This window comes from Herpailurus yagouaroundi, unplaced genomic scaffold (genome assembly GCF_014898765.1).
Source record: "Herpailurus yagouaroundi ecotype Mexico unplaced genomic scaffold, PumYag 210, whole genome shotgun sequence".
Classification (NCBI taxonomy): domain Eukaryota; kingdom Metazoa; phylum Chordata; class Mammalia; order Carnivora; family Felidae; genus Herpailurus; species Herpailurus yagouaroundi.
Genome location: NW_024412441.1, coordinates 24893728 through 24905718, shown reverse-complemented (window position 1 = coordinate 24905718; position 11991 = coordinate 24893728). Strand labels below are relative to the sequence as shown.

General features: G+C 46.7%; 1 protein-coding gene across 2 annotated transcripts in view; it reads left to right on the top strand.

The window, feature by feature from the left end:
• FHL2 (four and a half LIM domains 2) overlaps positions 1-11991 on the top strand; it is a 66875-nt gene that overhangs the window by 31934 nt on the left and 22950 nt on the right. The window contains exons 1-2 of one of the 2 annotated variants that reach the window (XM_040454130.1): positions 2471-2682; positions 11550-11729. In XM_040454130.1, the coding sequence (XP_040310064.1) occupies positions 11571-11729 (159 nt within the window). In that variant the 5' untranslated portion in view covers positions 2471-2682; positions 11550-11570. Of the gene's footprint in view, positions 1-2470; positions 2683-11549; positions 11730-11991 lie in introns of those variants that run through there. The other variant, XM_040454131.1, reaches the window with a different exon arrangement.

Sequence of the window (11991 nt, the reverse complement as noted above, 5' to 3'; positions counted from 1 at the left end):
GGCCAGGACTCTGGAGTGTGAGCGAGTGTGAGCGAGTTGTCCGGGCCAGCAAGCTGGTTGCCATCCACCAGTGGGGGTGTCCGAGGCATTTCCCTTAGGTCCAAAGATGTGCAGCTTGCGATGGGACCTCAGGCACCGACTTGGGCAGAACATAAAAGACTGAACTATCAGATTTTAAAATATGGGCCTATTTTAAACGAGAAACACTCTGATCTTAAGTTCCACTTGTATGATATTTTAGCACACCTGAAATTTCGGGTTAAATGTTGTCTCTTAGGTAATCAACAATGAATCCTATCTTATCTTCAGACCCCAGTTTGGGCTTCCATTGCAACTGGTCTAGCCCAGATTAAATGAAATGTATTCAGCTGCCTTCCATGATGTGCACTTAGGGGGCTGTGCTCCCTTGCACTTACTTTGGGAGGTAATAAATCACAGTTTGGGCTTAGAATCAGGAGAACTGTGTTCAAAACGAGGCCAGCTACCTCTTGCACTAGCTTTGCTTACCTGTGTTTTGCAATAATATGTTAGAGGGGGGAAGTTCTGATATCCGGAACATCTGAAGCAAGTCTTAGAAGTACAGGGATTTCTAGTCTGACAATTCAACTTCCATAAAACCAAGGTACATTTATGTAAATTTGTTTCACAGTGTTTTCCTCTGAATTCGCTCACTCTGAATTTTTAAGGGTTATTAGTTAATTCATTTGACCCCCCAAACAATGTGGGGGCTAGGGGTGCTGACCCCCCATGCAGTTGAAAATCCACATATAAGTTTTGACTCCCCAGAAGTGTAATTACGGATAGCCTACTGTTGCCTCGAAGCCTTACTGATAACATAAAGAGTTAACATATTTTATATACTGTATGTATTGACCGCCGTATTGTTACAATAAGGTAAGCTAGAGAAAAGAAAATGTTATTCAGAAAATCATGAGAAAATACATTCACAGTGCTTTATTTATGGGAAAAAAAAGCTGCATATAAGTGGACCCGCACAGTTCAAACTTGTGTTTTTCAAGGGCCAACTGTATATAGAATTGGGTTTCTGCAGTGTTTATTATGGTGCCATGTTTTAACATGCTTCTGCACAGCAGCACATTGACAAGGGCTAAATCAGGGTGCCTGGGTGGCTCAGTCAGTTAAGCATTGACTCTTGATCTCAGCTCAGGTCTTGATCTTGGGGTCGTGAGTTCAAGCCCCGCGTTGGGCTCTGTGCTGTGCGTGAAGCCTACTTAAAAAGGGGGGAGGGGCTAAAGTGGTTTATTATAGATCAGGCACTGTTCTAGGCACTGACATTCAGTCTCATTCAGTCCTCACAAATATGCTGTAAGGCAGGTGTGATAGGCTGGTGGACATGTGCGGTTGGAACAAGGCTCCCTGACATCACATTCCTCGGAGTCTAGCTGTACAACCTTAGCTAAGTCACCTTATCTCTTGGTACCTCAGTTTCCTCAACTGGGAAACAGGGAGGTGATAGTGGCTTGCTTGAAGGGTTGTTATCAAGGCTGCACTGCACGTCATAAGCAGTGTATATGTTGACATCATCTTTGTCTTTGCAGATAAAGTAAAGCACAGAGAGATCAGAGTAACTTGCTCAAGGTTTCCCAGACAGTAAATGGTGGTCCTTTGATCTGACCCCAGGCAGCTTAATTGGAGAGGCTGAGTTTGGGAGCATACGTGTATATTTCAGTGAGGCCTTATGCTGCATACTTTGACCCATGAGTGCTTGTAAATTACTTCCAGTACTGCGGGAAATCTGGTTTGCACACAAAAAAAGCCCTGTCGGATATTGAAAAGCAGTTTGGCTGGGCAGTAGGAGGCCTGGGTTCTATTTCTGTCCTGCATCAAGGGTGGGTTACCCAGCCTCTGGGGCTGGGATTGTTTCATTTGTCAACAAGGGGGCTGGAGTAGATAAGCTGCTCTCTGGCTCAGAGGCCCTAAGATACAAAGTTCCTTGAACTTGAGTGAACAAAAACAGATACGGGATACTTCCTGTGTAGTTTTATTATGAGAATTTTATCAAAGCCCATTTATCATGTGGGATTATACTGAGAGCCCACTGCCTGAAGATGACCACCTTGACACAAAATTTTCCGGGCTCTTCTCTAGTGACCGAGAGCCTGGTCTTCCAGGAGATCAAGCTGGCACTGTGACTTTGGGGCAAGTTACCAGGCACCTCTGTTATCCTGAATTGTGGATTTCAACTTTGGCCCCTGTGATGGTTAATTTTATGTCAACTTGACTGGGCCGGCCACAGGATGTCCAGACAAGTGTTCAGACACTTCCTGGGTGTATCTATGAGGGTGTTTCTGGATGAGATTCACGTTGGAGCCTGTAGACTGAGTGAAGCTGATTGCCCCTCCCAATATGGGTGGGCCTCATCCAATCAGTTGAAGACCTGACCATGAAGGTTGAGCAAGTGGGAATTCCTCTTGCCTGACTGTTGGACTGGGATATCAATCTTTTACAGCCTTCAGACTCAGACTGAAAAGGAGACTACCTAAGAGGGCACTTTCCCTGCCTGACTGCAGACCTGGGATATTGGTCCTTTCCAGCCGTTGGGCTTGAACTGAAACTCAACTCTTCCGGGGTCTTGGGCCTGCTGACTTTTGAATTGTAACTGACATCATTGGCCCTTCTGGCTCTCCGGCCTTCCACAGATCTTGGGACTTCCATAATAGTGTGAGTCAATTCTTTGTAACAAATCTCTGTATATATATAAATATATATGTATGTGTATATGTATATGTATCCTATGAGTTCTGTTTCTCTAGAGAATCGAATGCAGTTCTCCAGTAATTTTGCTTAAAAATTCTCCCACCAGCAATCAGTCTTGTTTTTTTTAAGATTCCATGGCTACTTTGCTACCGGTGGTATTGATTTTCTTTCTGCTATAAAATGTGATCCCCTCCTAGAGATCTAATGACACGTCTGGGCAGCGTCTGACGTGTCATGGTTCTCATGGGTGATTCTCCCACCTCGTCTGAACTTGGACGTCATGTGTCATCACGCTCGTCCTTGGCCTTCATAACCCCTAAGTTTACTTCGAGTTAGTCTGTGGCTTCAGGATGTTTAGGCTGATGGTACTAAGTGAGACAAGTGATGCCTGTGACAGTAAGAGAGGTGGCTTCCCTGTTTTTTGTGGGTAAATAAAACGAATAATCACAGGGCATCCTTGACATCTGGAAATATTTAGGTTTCTAGTCAAAAAGAAAATGGGTCCATCTGGGTTCGTTGATACAGCTTTTGGAACAATGAGAATTGGCCAGCCTGTGGACAAAGTCGTAGGAGCTGTGCCAGCCTGTCCTGATAGGATCCCCACGCAGTGTGCTGAAGAAACACCATGAAGGAAAAGGACTGGGAGAAGGAAAAAGCCATGGGCGTCATGGGCGGTGGGGTTCGCTACAGAAGGAGGCTGGTAGGGGCTCATAGCAGATGGAAGGCTGGGCAGGCAGAAAGTACACAATGAGCTGCCTTTTGGAGACTGGGGCAGACTGATGAGAGAGAGTGAGCGGATCTCATTTTGTTCCTGTGGGAACAAAGCATAAATAATGTGTTTCCATGTTCCCAGGAAGGTGGTGGTAGAACTATAAGGTGGGGCCTCCCCCGAAGCCCCACCCTGGGGTGATTTATGAGCCTGAGGCAGCCTGCCATAATTATGCTTGTGTCCCGTTGACTGAACTGACGTGTTTTGAGATTAAATTACAAGCTAGTATCCTGAAAGTGATTTGAATTCTTTGGAGCTAGATCTATTCTGGAACTCTTTAAGAGACCGTATGTTCTATCACAGTCTCCCAGTGCCTAAAACAGTACGTGGAGAATAGTGGTTACTTAATACATTCTTATCGAGTGGATTTAAAAGTCCGTAGGACATCAAAGCAGTATTCCCGTTCTTGTATCATGGACTTAAGGTCAAACACTGGGCATTTATTATTTTCCCATTTCATTCTATTATTCAGTATTCCAGAGGTAACCTGGAAGACCGTGGTTTACCTGAGTCAAGCATTGTCTCTCACACAAAACCTTTCGTAAAACCATCAGAGACGAATCAAGATTTTAAGTTTTTGAAAGTTACTAGTTTCTATAACCAAATTATAAAACATCCCTGAGCCCGGCCCACATACTTGGTAAAGTCTCATTAAATTAATCGGTACGGGGGCGCCTGGGTGGCGCAGTCGGTTAAGCGTCCGACTTCAGCCAGGTCACGATCTCGCGGTCCGTGAGTTCGAGCCCCGCGTCGGGCTCTGGGCTGATGGCTCAGAGCCTGGAGCCTGCTTCCGATTCTGTGTCTCCCTCTCTCTCTGCCCCTCCCCCGTTCATGCTCTGTCTCTCTCTGTCCCAAAAATAAATAAACGTTGAAAAAAGAAAAAAATTTAAAAAAATAAAAATAAAAAAATTAATCGGTACGTATATCACATAGTGGTAGACCTTGTCAATCTTACACCTTACCAACCATCTAAAAATCGATTTCACATTGATTCTAAATACATAATTATATTCTTTCTAATAGCAAACTCTTTGAACTTGCACCTTGCTCTCGTCCACCAGAATTTTGATTGAAAAGAAACAGTTCAGCTAGACGCGTTTTATAAGCAGTGTTAGAAGTGAGCCATGTCTGTGTGTCGATACTTTTTTTTTATGTATTTTGAGAGAGCACGTGAGCAGGGGGAGGAGCAGAGAGAGAATCCCAAGCAGGCTCCGTGCTGTCAGCACAGAGCCTGATGCAGGGCTCGAACCCAGGAACTGTGAGATCCTGACCTGAGCTGAAATCAAGAGTCGGACACTCAACTGACTGAGACACCCAGGTGCCCTGTGTGTCAATACTTCTGTCCATAGGAAAGCAAACTGGTGCAGAATGTTCTCTGGCTACAGTTCCAGGTATGAGAGCCTGTGCCCTTGGATGAGGCCCTTGGATGTGTATATGTGTCTGTGCAGAACATCCAGCACCTTTCCCTGATATCTGGAACCTGTGGCAGGGTGTCTAGCACGTTCTTTGCAGAGATGCTTGGAAGCGTCCAAGCTGGCTGGTTTTTGCTTCTTGACCCCACCAGGCCTCTCCCGGGCTGTGCAGCTGTGTGTACACATGGATGTAGAATCCAAACCCAGTAGGAAAAATTCTGCCTGCTGTGGAAGCAGCAGTTTATCTGGAAGGGGGAAAGAGGCCAGAGACAGAGGAGGAGGAATGAAGCTCAGGGTCAGTGACGTTAGGAAATTTTCACGGCATCAGATGCCAAACCGCATTACATTTTGGGTTTGGTATGCAGCGTGGATCGTTCACATAACACGTTCCTCGTTTTCACTGTCGATTTTGGCCCACGTATTTGTCCTCTCCATCCATTTCTTCAGTCATTCCACAAGTCTTTAGAAGCACCTGACCCTGTGTTTGTCACCTGCTGGCGAGGCCACAGCAGTATGCCTGCCTTCACAGCACTTACGGTTTGGTGAGGGACACAGGTGATCACAATGTCACGTAGTGTCGTGAAAGCATTGTATTAAAAAATTTTTTTTCTTAATTTTAGAGAGAGCGCGAGCAAGTGGGGATAGGGACAGAGGGAGAGAGAATGTTAAGCAGGCAGAGCCCACATGCAACCGACTGATTTTCTGTTCTGAATTCTCTGCAAAAAGTTCTGTTTGACTGTTGACAAGCAATAGAATTTTCCAGCCTGGGTCATTTATTATTTTTTTTTTTTAATTTTTTTTTTTCAACGTTTATTTATTTTTGGGACAGAGAGAGACAGAGCATGAACGGGGGAGGGGCAGAGAGAGAGGGAGACACAGAATCAGAAACAGGCTCCAGGCTCTGAGCCATCAGCCCAGAGCCCGACGCGGGGCTCGAACTCACGGACCGCGAGATCGTGACCTGGCTGAAGTCGGACGCTTAACCGACTGCGCCACCCATAGCCTGGGTCATTTAAAGATGGACACGGTTTCAGCAGGGACTGACTTACGGGCACTGCTGCTCAGTGTTGTGAGAAGGATTGGGGAATAGTGCAGATATTTCATTTTTTAGGAATGACTGTTAGAGAAGTCTTGCAAACCAGGGCTAATGCAGAGAAATACTTGGGTCTCCAGGGGAAGAGGAAAATGGCACCTCAGGGGTCAGTTCGGAGTTGGTAGCTGAATCAATGGAATTTACAAGACAATGCCTAAGGGCAACCTCTTTTACAAACCCGGCTTTTTCAGGCAAGCTTCTGTGGCCCACCCAGCCTCCCTCTGGGAAGGCCAGGCCAGGCACCTGGCCAGCCTGCCAGCCACCTCCCTCTATTCCCAAGACATTTCTCTGGTAAAAAAAAAAAAAAGGCATGAACTTCTTGCTTTTAAGGTCCTTGTGTCTTTTCTACCTTGTTTATCCTCCGATCTTTCTCCCCTTTTCTGTGTTTCTCTTCTGTGTTCCCAGCTCTGACACCCCCGCTCTCAAACTTTGCTTCATGGTTTTTAAATCTGCAAAGATAGGGGCACCTGGGTGGCTCAATCGGTTGAGCGTCCGACTTCGGCTCAGGTCGTGATCTCACAGTCTGTGAGTTCGAGCCCCGTGTCGGGCACTGTGCTGACAGCTCAGAGCCTGGAGCCTGTTTCAGAATCTGTGTCTCTCTCTCTCTCTCTCTCTGCCCCTCCCCCACTCATGCCCTGTCTCTCTCTCTCTCTGTCAAAAATAAACATTTAAAAAAAATTTTTTAATTAAATAAATAAAATTAAATAAATCTGCAAAGATAAAAATAACCCACCTATATAAGCCTGTGGACTTTTCTTTAAGTTCATTTATTTATTTTGAGAGAGAGAGAGAGCATGAGCGCAAGCGGGGGAGGGGCAAAGAGAGAGGGAGAGAGAAGATCCCAAGCAGGCCTCACGCTGTCATTGAGGAGCCCGATGTGGAGCTCGAACTCACGAACTGTGAGATCATGACCTGGGCCAAAATCGGGTCAGACGCTTAACCGACCAAACCACCAGGACCCCCTAAGCCTATGGACTGTGCATCACGGCTCCAGTGCACTCGGAGCCTTTCATTTTATACCTGCCCGAAAGCTGGCCCTCGGGGGAGACGCTGAGAACCCGGTGCCCGGGGCTCGCCTCACCCAGTGCAGTTTAGCTGGGCCTGGAGCCACGCCTGTACCCTGCCAGCCAGCTTTTTCAAATGCCCGGCTCGTTCTGAGCTGGAGGGGGAATGACCTCAGAGAACGGCTTCCCCCTGGGAAGGGATGAGAACTCCAGGTTCAATGTAACAGCAAGTCAGCAGCCACGCCCTGTGTTCAGGTACTTCCTTGCACCCTGCCGCTCACCTTTCAGCACTTCTGTGTCCCGGGTAATGGCCGGGAACCCAGTCTAACCCGTCAGGGGGACGCGCAGGTTCAGAGGGGGGAAGCCATGGTACACGAGGAGGTTGGGGAAAAAAAAAATCCTTACAGAACCGGGGTGTCCTATTTTTATTTAAAGAAATGACTCGGAAGGAGACCCCGACACCCTGGAAACTTTCTAAGGAGTCACTGCCCCTCAGTTTCGTCTTCCTCACCCCCCTTGGCAAAGTCGGGCCTTTACGCGGTGAACTCTCAGCTGGGCCTCCTATTACCCATTGCCTACAGGGCAAAGCCAAGTTCACGGTCAAGAGTAGAGGCCCTCCTGTCTTTGAACTTTGACTACCTTTACAGCTTCCTCTACAAATACCCTACCCTGCTCCTTATCACCCCTCTGCCCTCCGCCCTCTGGCCTGCAGTCATCATCTGGCTTATCCTTCTCCAGCACAAGGAGAGAGACGTGTCTGGGAAGCCTCTCCTGCCCTCCCAGAGGACCCTCATTGTGTCTCTCCATCACTGCCCTGAGCATGGAGCTTTATCATCTGATGCACACTTGACTCTTAAACAATAGGGGTTTGAACTGCACGGGTCCACTTGTACACCGATTTTTTTTGTCCCAGTAAACGCAGTATATCACAGTAAACGTATTTGCTTTTCCTTACGATTTTCTAAGTGACGTTTTCTTTTCTCTAGCCTATTTCATTGTAGGAACACGGTATTTAATGCATATAATATACAAAATACATGTGAAGCAACTGTGTGTTATTGGCACGGCTTCTAGTGAACAGTGGGCTATTAGTAGTTAGGTTTGGGGGGACATCAAAAGTTACACGTGGATTTTTGACTGCTCAGGGGTTGGTGCCCCAACCCCCGCATTTTTCAGGGATCACCTGTGTATCTGTTTTCCACACTAGACTACGCGTTCTTTCAGGGAGGGCCTGTATCATATTCATCTTTGTATCTCCAGCACTTTCCACAACCTCTGACACACAGTTCCAGCTCCAATGACGCCTCTGGAATGAATAATCAGGTGTTCTATAGATTTAAAAATACAAAGTTACGGGAACCTTCTAATGCAGGACGATAGATATATGGTTTTTGTTTTTTGTTTTTTGTTTTTTTTTTTTTTTTCATTAAAAAGAAGCTTAAGATTGATAGTGTAACTTTAAATACACACTTTTTAAAAAAGAATGTTGTACGGGGCGCCTGAGTGGCTCAGTCAGTTGAGCATCTGATTCTTGATATCGGCTCAGGTCATGCATGATTTCACCGTTTGTCAGTTTGAGCCCCGAATCAGGCTGTGCTCTGACAGCACGGAGTCTGCATGGGATTCTCTCTCCCTCGCTCTCTGCCCCTCTCCCACTCGTCCATGCCACAGAAAGGAAGGATGGAAAGGAGAGGAAAGGAAAGGAAAGGAAAAAGAATATTCTATTTGGTAGCAGTTAATTAAGGGAAAATCGGTATTAAATACTCTGATAGAAGAGAAGCTCTTTGGGGGCGCCTGGGTGGCTCAGTTGGTTGAGCGTCTGACTCTTGATTTCGTCGTGATCCCAAGGTCATGGGATCAAGCCCCATGTCAGGCTCTGCACTGAATGTGAAGCTTGCTTGAGATTCTCTCTCTCTCTCTCTCTCTCTGCCCCTCTCCCCCACTTGCTTTCTCTCTCTTTCCGTATTCAAAATTTAAAAAGATAATAATAAAATAAAAAAAGCAGGGAAGGTCTCTGTTTTCTCATTAGCTTATGAGCAACTTACTTTGACTCTCAGGGTCTGTGCTTCACATAATTCTCTGGGAACCCTCAAGAGGACCATCTCAGATCAAGTGTACCTTTCTCTGCTCCTCAACAGTAATGGGTGCTCATTACCCATTGGTTTGACAGAAGTGCTCTCCTGATCCTTAAAATTGCAGTGACTTCTGAGGGAAGATAAGGAACAAGGTGGGAGAGAGATCCACCATCATGAGAATCCCATTTGGACCCTCTGAGCAGGTGGTCGCTACTACTCTAGTCCTGCTGGGAGTAGGTGTCAGTGCCAATGACCTCTGTCTCTGGAGAGCCTCCGTCATACTTTGAGCAGATGGGGAGCCCTACCAGTTCTTAGAGTTTGCTCCCATAGATGATTTCTGTCCCAGGCCCGTGGAACTGGAGGAGGTAGAAAGCACATGTGGCAGGTACCCGAACAGCGTCATGATCATTACCTTGAAGGAAATTCACCCCCTTCACTGGCTCGAGAACATAGGAAGGGTCTCTGGAGAAGCGGCTGGTGCTGTCTGCATCCTTTCCCTCGCACCATCTGTGCTTTGTCCGAACCCCCGTGGAACCACTTTTTGATTTAGACTGGGAGTTTGTTGTTTTCTAACTTAGATGGCTTTTCTCTAACTTTCTAACTTTTGGGGAAAGCTCATGTGAATCCTCTTTTCTCATTAATATTCCTGGGCCCTGGTTTCCTCCATCCGTAAAATGAGGCCGTTGTTGTAGATCCTCTCGAGATGTGTGTCCACCTTTTAAAATTGTACAGTTTATCGTTCTGTCTCCTTTCATTATTCTTCTTTCAAGCCCTCAAATCCTTACTCTTACATTTTTGTGAGAAGAATAGGCAGGCCGCCTCTGATTCCACAGGTACACGGCGATGTTTATTGGAAAAGTATAAATGTTGGAAACACAGCTCCCAATTATGATGATATAAACAATTGCCACTTTCAAGAGCCAATAACTAAGGAATTACAGGAAAGCATTGAATCTTCAGCCAACATAGCTGCCGCAACCCGAGATGGCCTGAGCACAAAGGATATTTATACATTGGGTTTCAGAAGAATAATTCAAGTGCACAAGAGCTTCGTATTGTAATGTTATCACAAGAATATCCAGACAATGTTTTCTTTAACTCCGGGAAGAGCCGTTTAGAAGGTTGAATCCTGCCACATGTGTCCAGCTGCGCGTTTAACGCTCTTGGAAAAACATTGTTCTATAAACACAGAAATAACCAAGTACGGGTGTTTGAAGGAGGTTTAGTTCTTTGCTTATTGTTGTCAGGACCTTGGACATACAAGAGCACAAAATTAATAAACGCTATCAAATTTGCCGTGATCATAAACCAGGCAGCGATATTTTTTTTGCACCACAGGCTATTATTCCCGAGTTTCACTCTTAAGATGGTTTGAAAGCCCTGGACATCGATCCCAGTGTAATTAGAGTTCGCGAAACATGGCTCAGAGTTACAGTCGTCAGTCTACCTGTTTAACAATTTGTAAAACTGTGCACACTGAGCAAATTACATATTGCCACTTGAGAAAATACTGAAGAAGACCGAGTCTGTGTTGTTAACGCCCCAGAGGCACGTCTCGTCCCAAGTACACCCATAGTGGCTTGCTTTGGGGGGCAGCTCTAACATGTTTGTAGGGGAACAGCACATGAGGTGAGCTGAGAAGCTCGTCCTGCCATCCTCCTCCCCTCCTCGTCCCCTTCTGCCTGTGCACACTCTATGCTCACCCTGGAAAAAATGCAGAGTGACTGGCACACAGATGCATTCTTGTTCCTCTCTGAAAGGCGCGAGGTGTTGCCTGGAAAGCCATTGACCGCAGTCACTGCATTTCCCACTGTGTGATAATCTCTGTTCTTGGAAGCCGGCCTTCCCCTTTATCCTGCTGTCTGGATTACCTGGGCCTCGGAAGGGTTATCTTTTCATGGGGAAGAAGTGACTCGTCCCCAGGGACGTATGGCAGTTTCTCTAGTGCAAGGGCAGGTTTTGCTTCCCAATGTCTTTTCAAGGTCAAGGGTAATGCTCTTTTGGCCTCTCAGGTTTACCAACTCCTGAGGCCCCTCCCTCTGGGCACTGGTTTCTTACTCTTCAAATTTATGCATGATAAAGGGGAGCTCATGGAAAATCTTTTTATAGAAATGAACATATTGTTTCTATCTCAGCCTTTCTATTTTGGGGGCAGGGAGAAAGGGAAGATGTGAGGCTGCGTCACACGTTTGAAGCATAGACCCAGCCCTGCCCGGATGAGAGCTCTGTGTCCAAAATTGACAAAGCTTTTTGTGACACAGTCAACAAGAGAGGGGACGTTTAAGGCAGTGAAATGCGTTCAGGCAACAAAATGGCCCCCAAACTAATTTTTTTTTTAAGTATTACCGAAAATTCCAACCTTTGAAAGGGTGAGTTCCAGTTCTTTGCCCGGAGGGGATCCCATCCCTTGGCTAAAGATGACAGCAGGAAGGCATCGGGAGTGGGCTCACAGGAACCTGTATTTTCTCTTTCTGATAGGTCGTTGAAAAGCCGGGCGTCATGATGACGGAGCGCTTTGACTGCCACCACTGTGAAGAATCTCTCTTTGGCAAGAAGTACATCCTGAGGGAGGAGAGCCCCTACTGCATTGGGTGCTTTGAGGCTCTGTATGCCAGCACTTGCGAGGAGTGTGGGAAGCCCATCGGCTGTGACTGCAAGGTACCCCTGCTCCCCCTGCCCCGGGCAGCGCCGAGCACTCCTGGATCCTTCTATGTTCCCCCGAAACCACGGGCCTCTCTGTGTGGTTTGTGCTGGAGCCCGGACCCATGGGGCCAATTGAAATTCCGTCTCTTGAGCCCCCTCTGATGGGCTTGTCCCCTCCAAGAAGCCTCTCCGAGCCTCCTCCCTCTGGCTGGTCTGTGCCCACTCCTAATTCCATAACACTGGTTGGTGCGTTTCCGGGACATTTATGCTGAGGCTC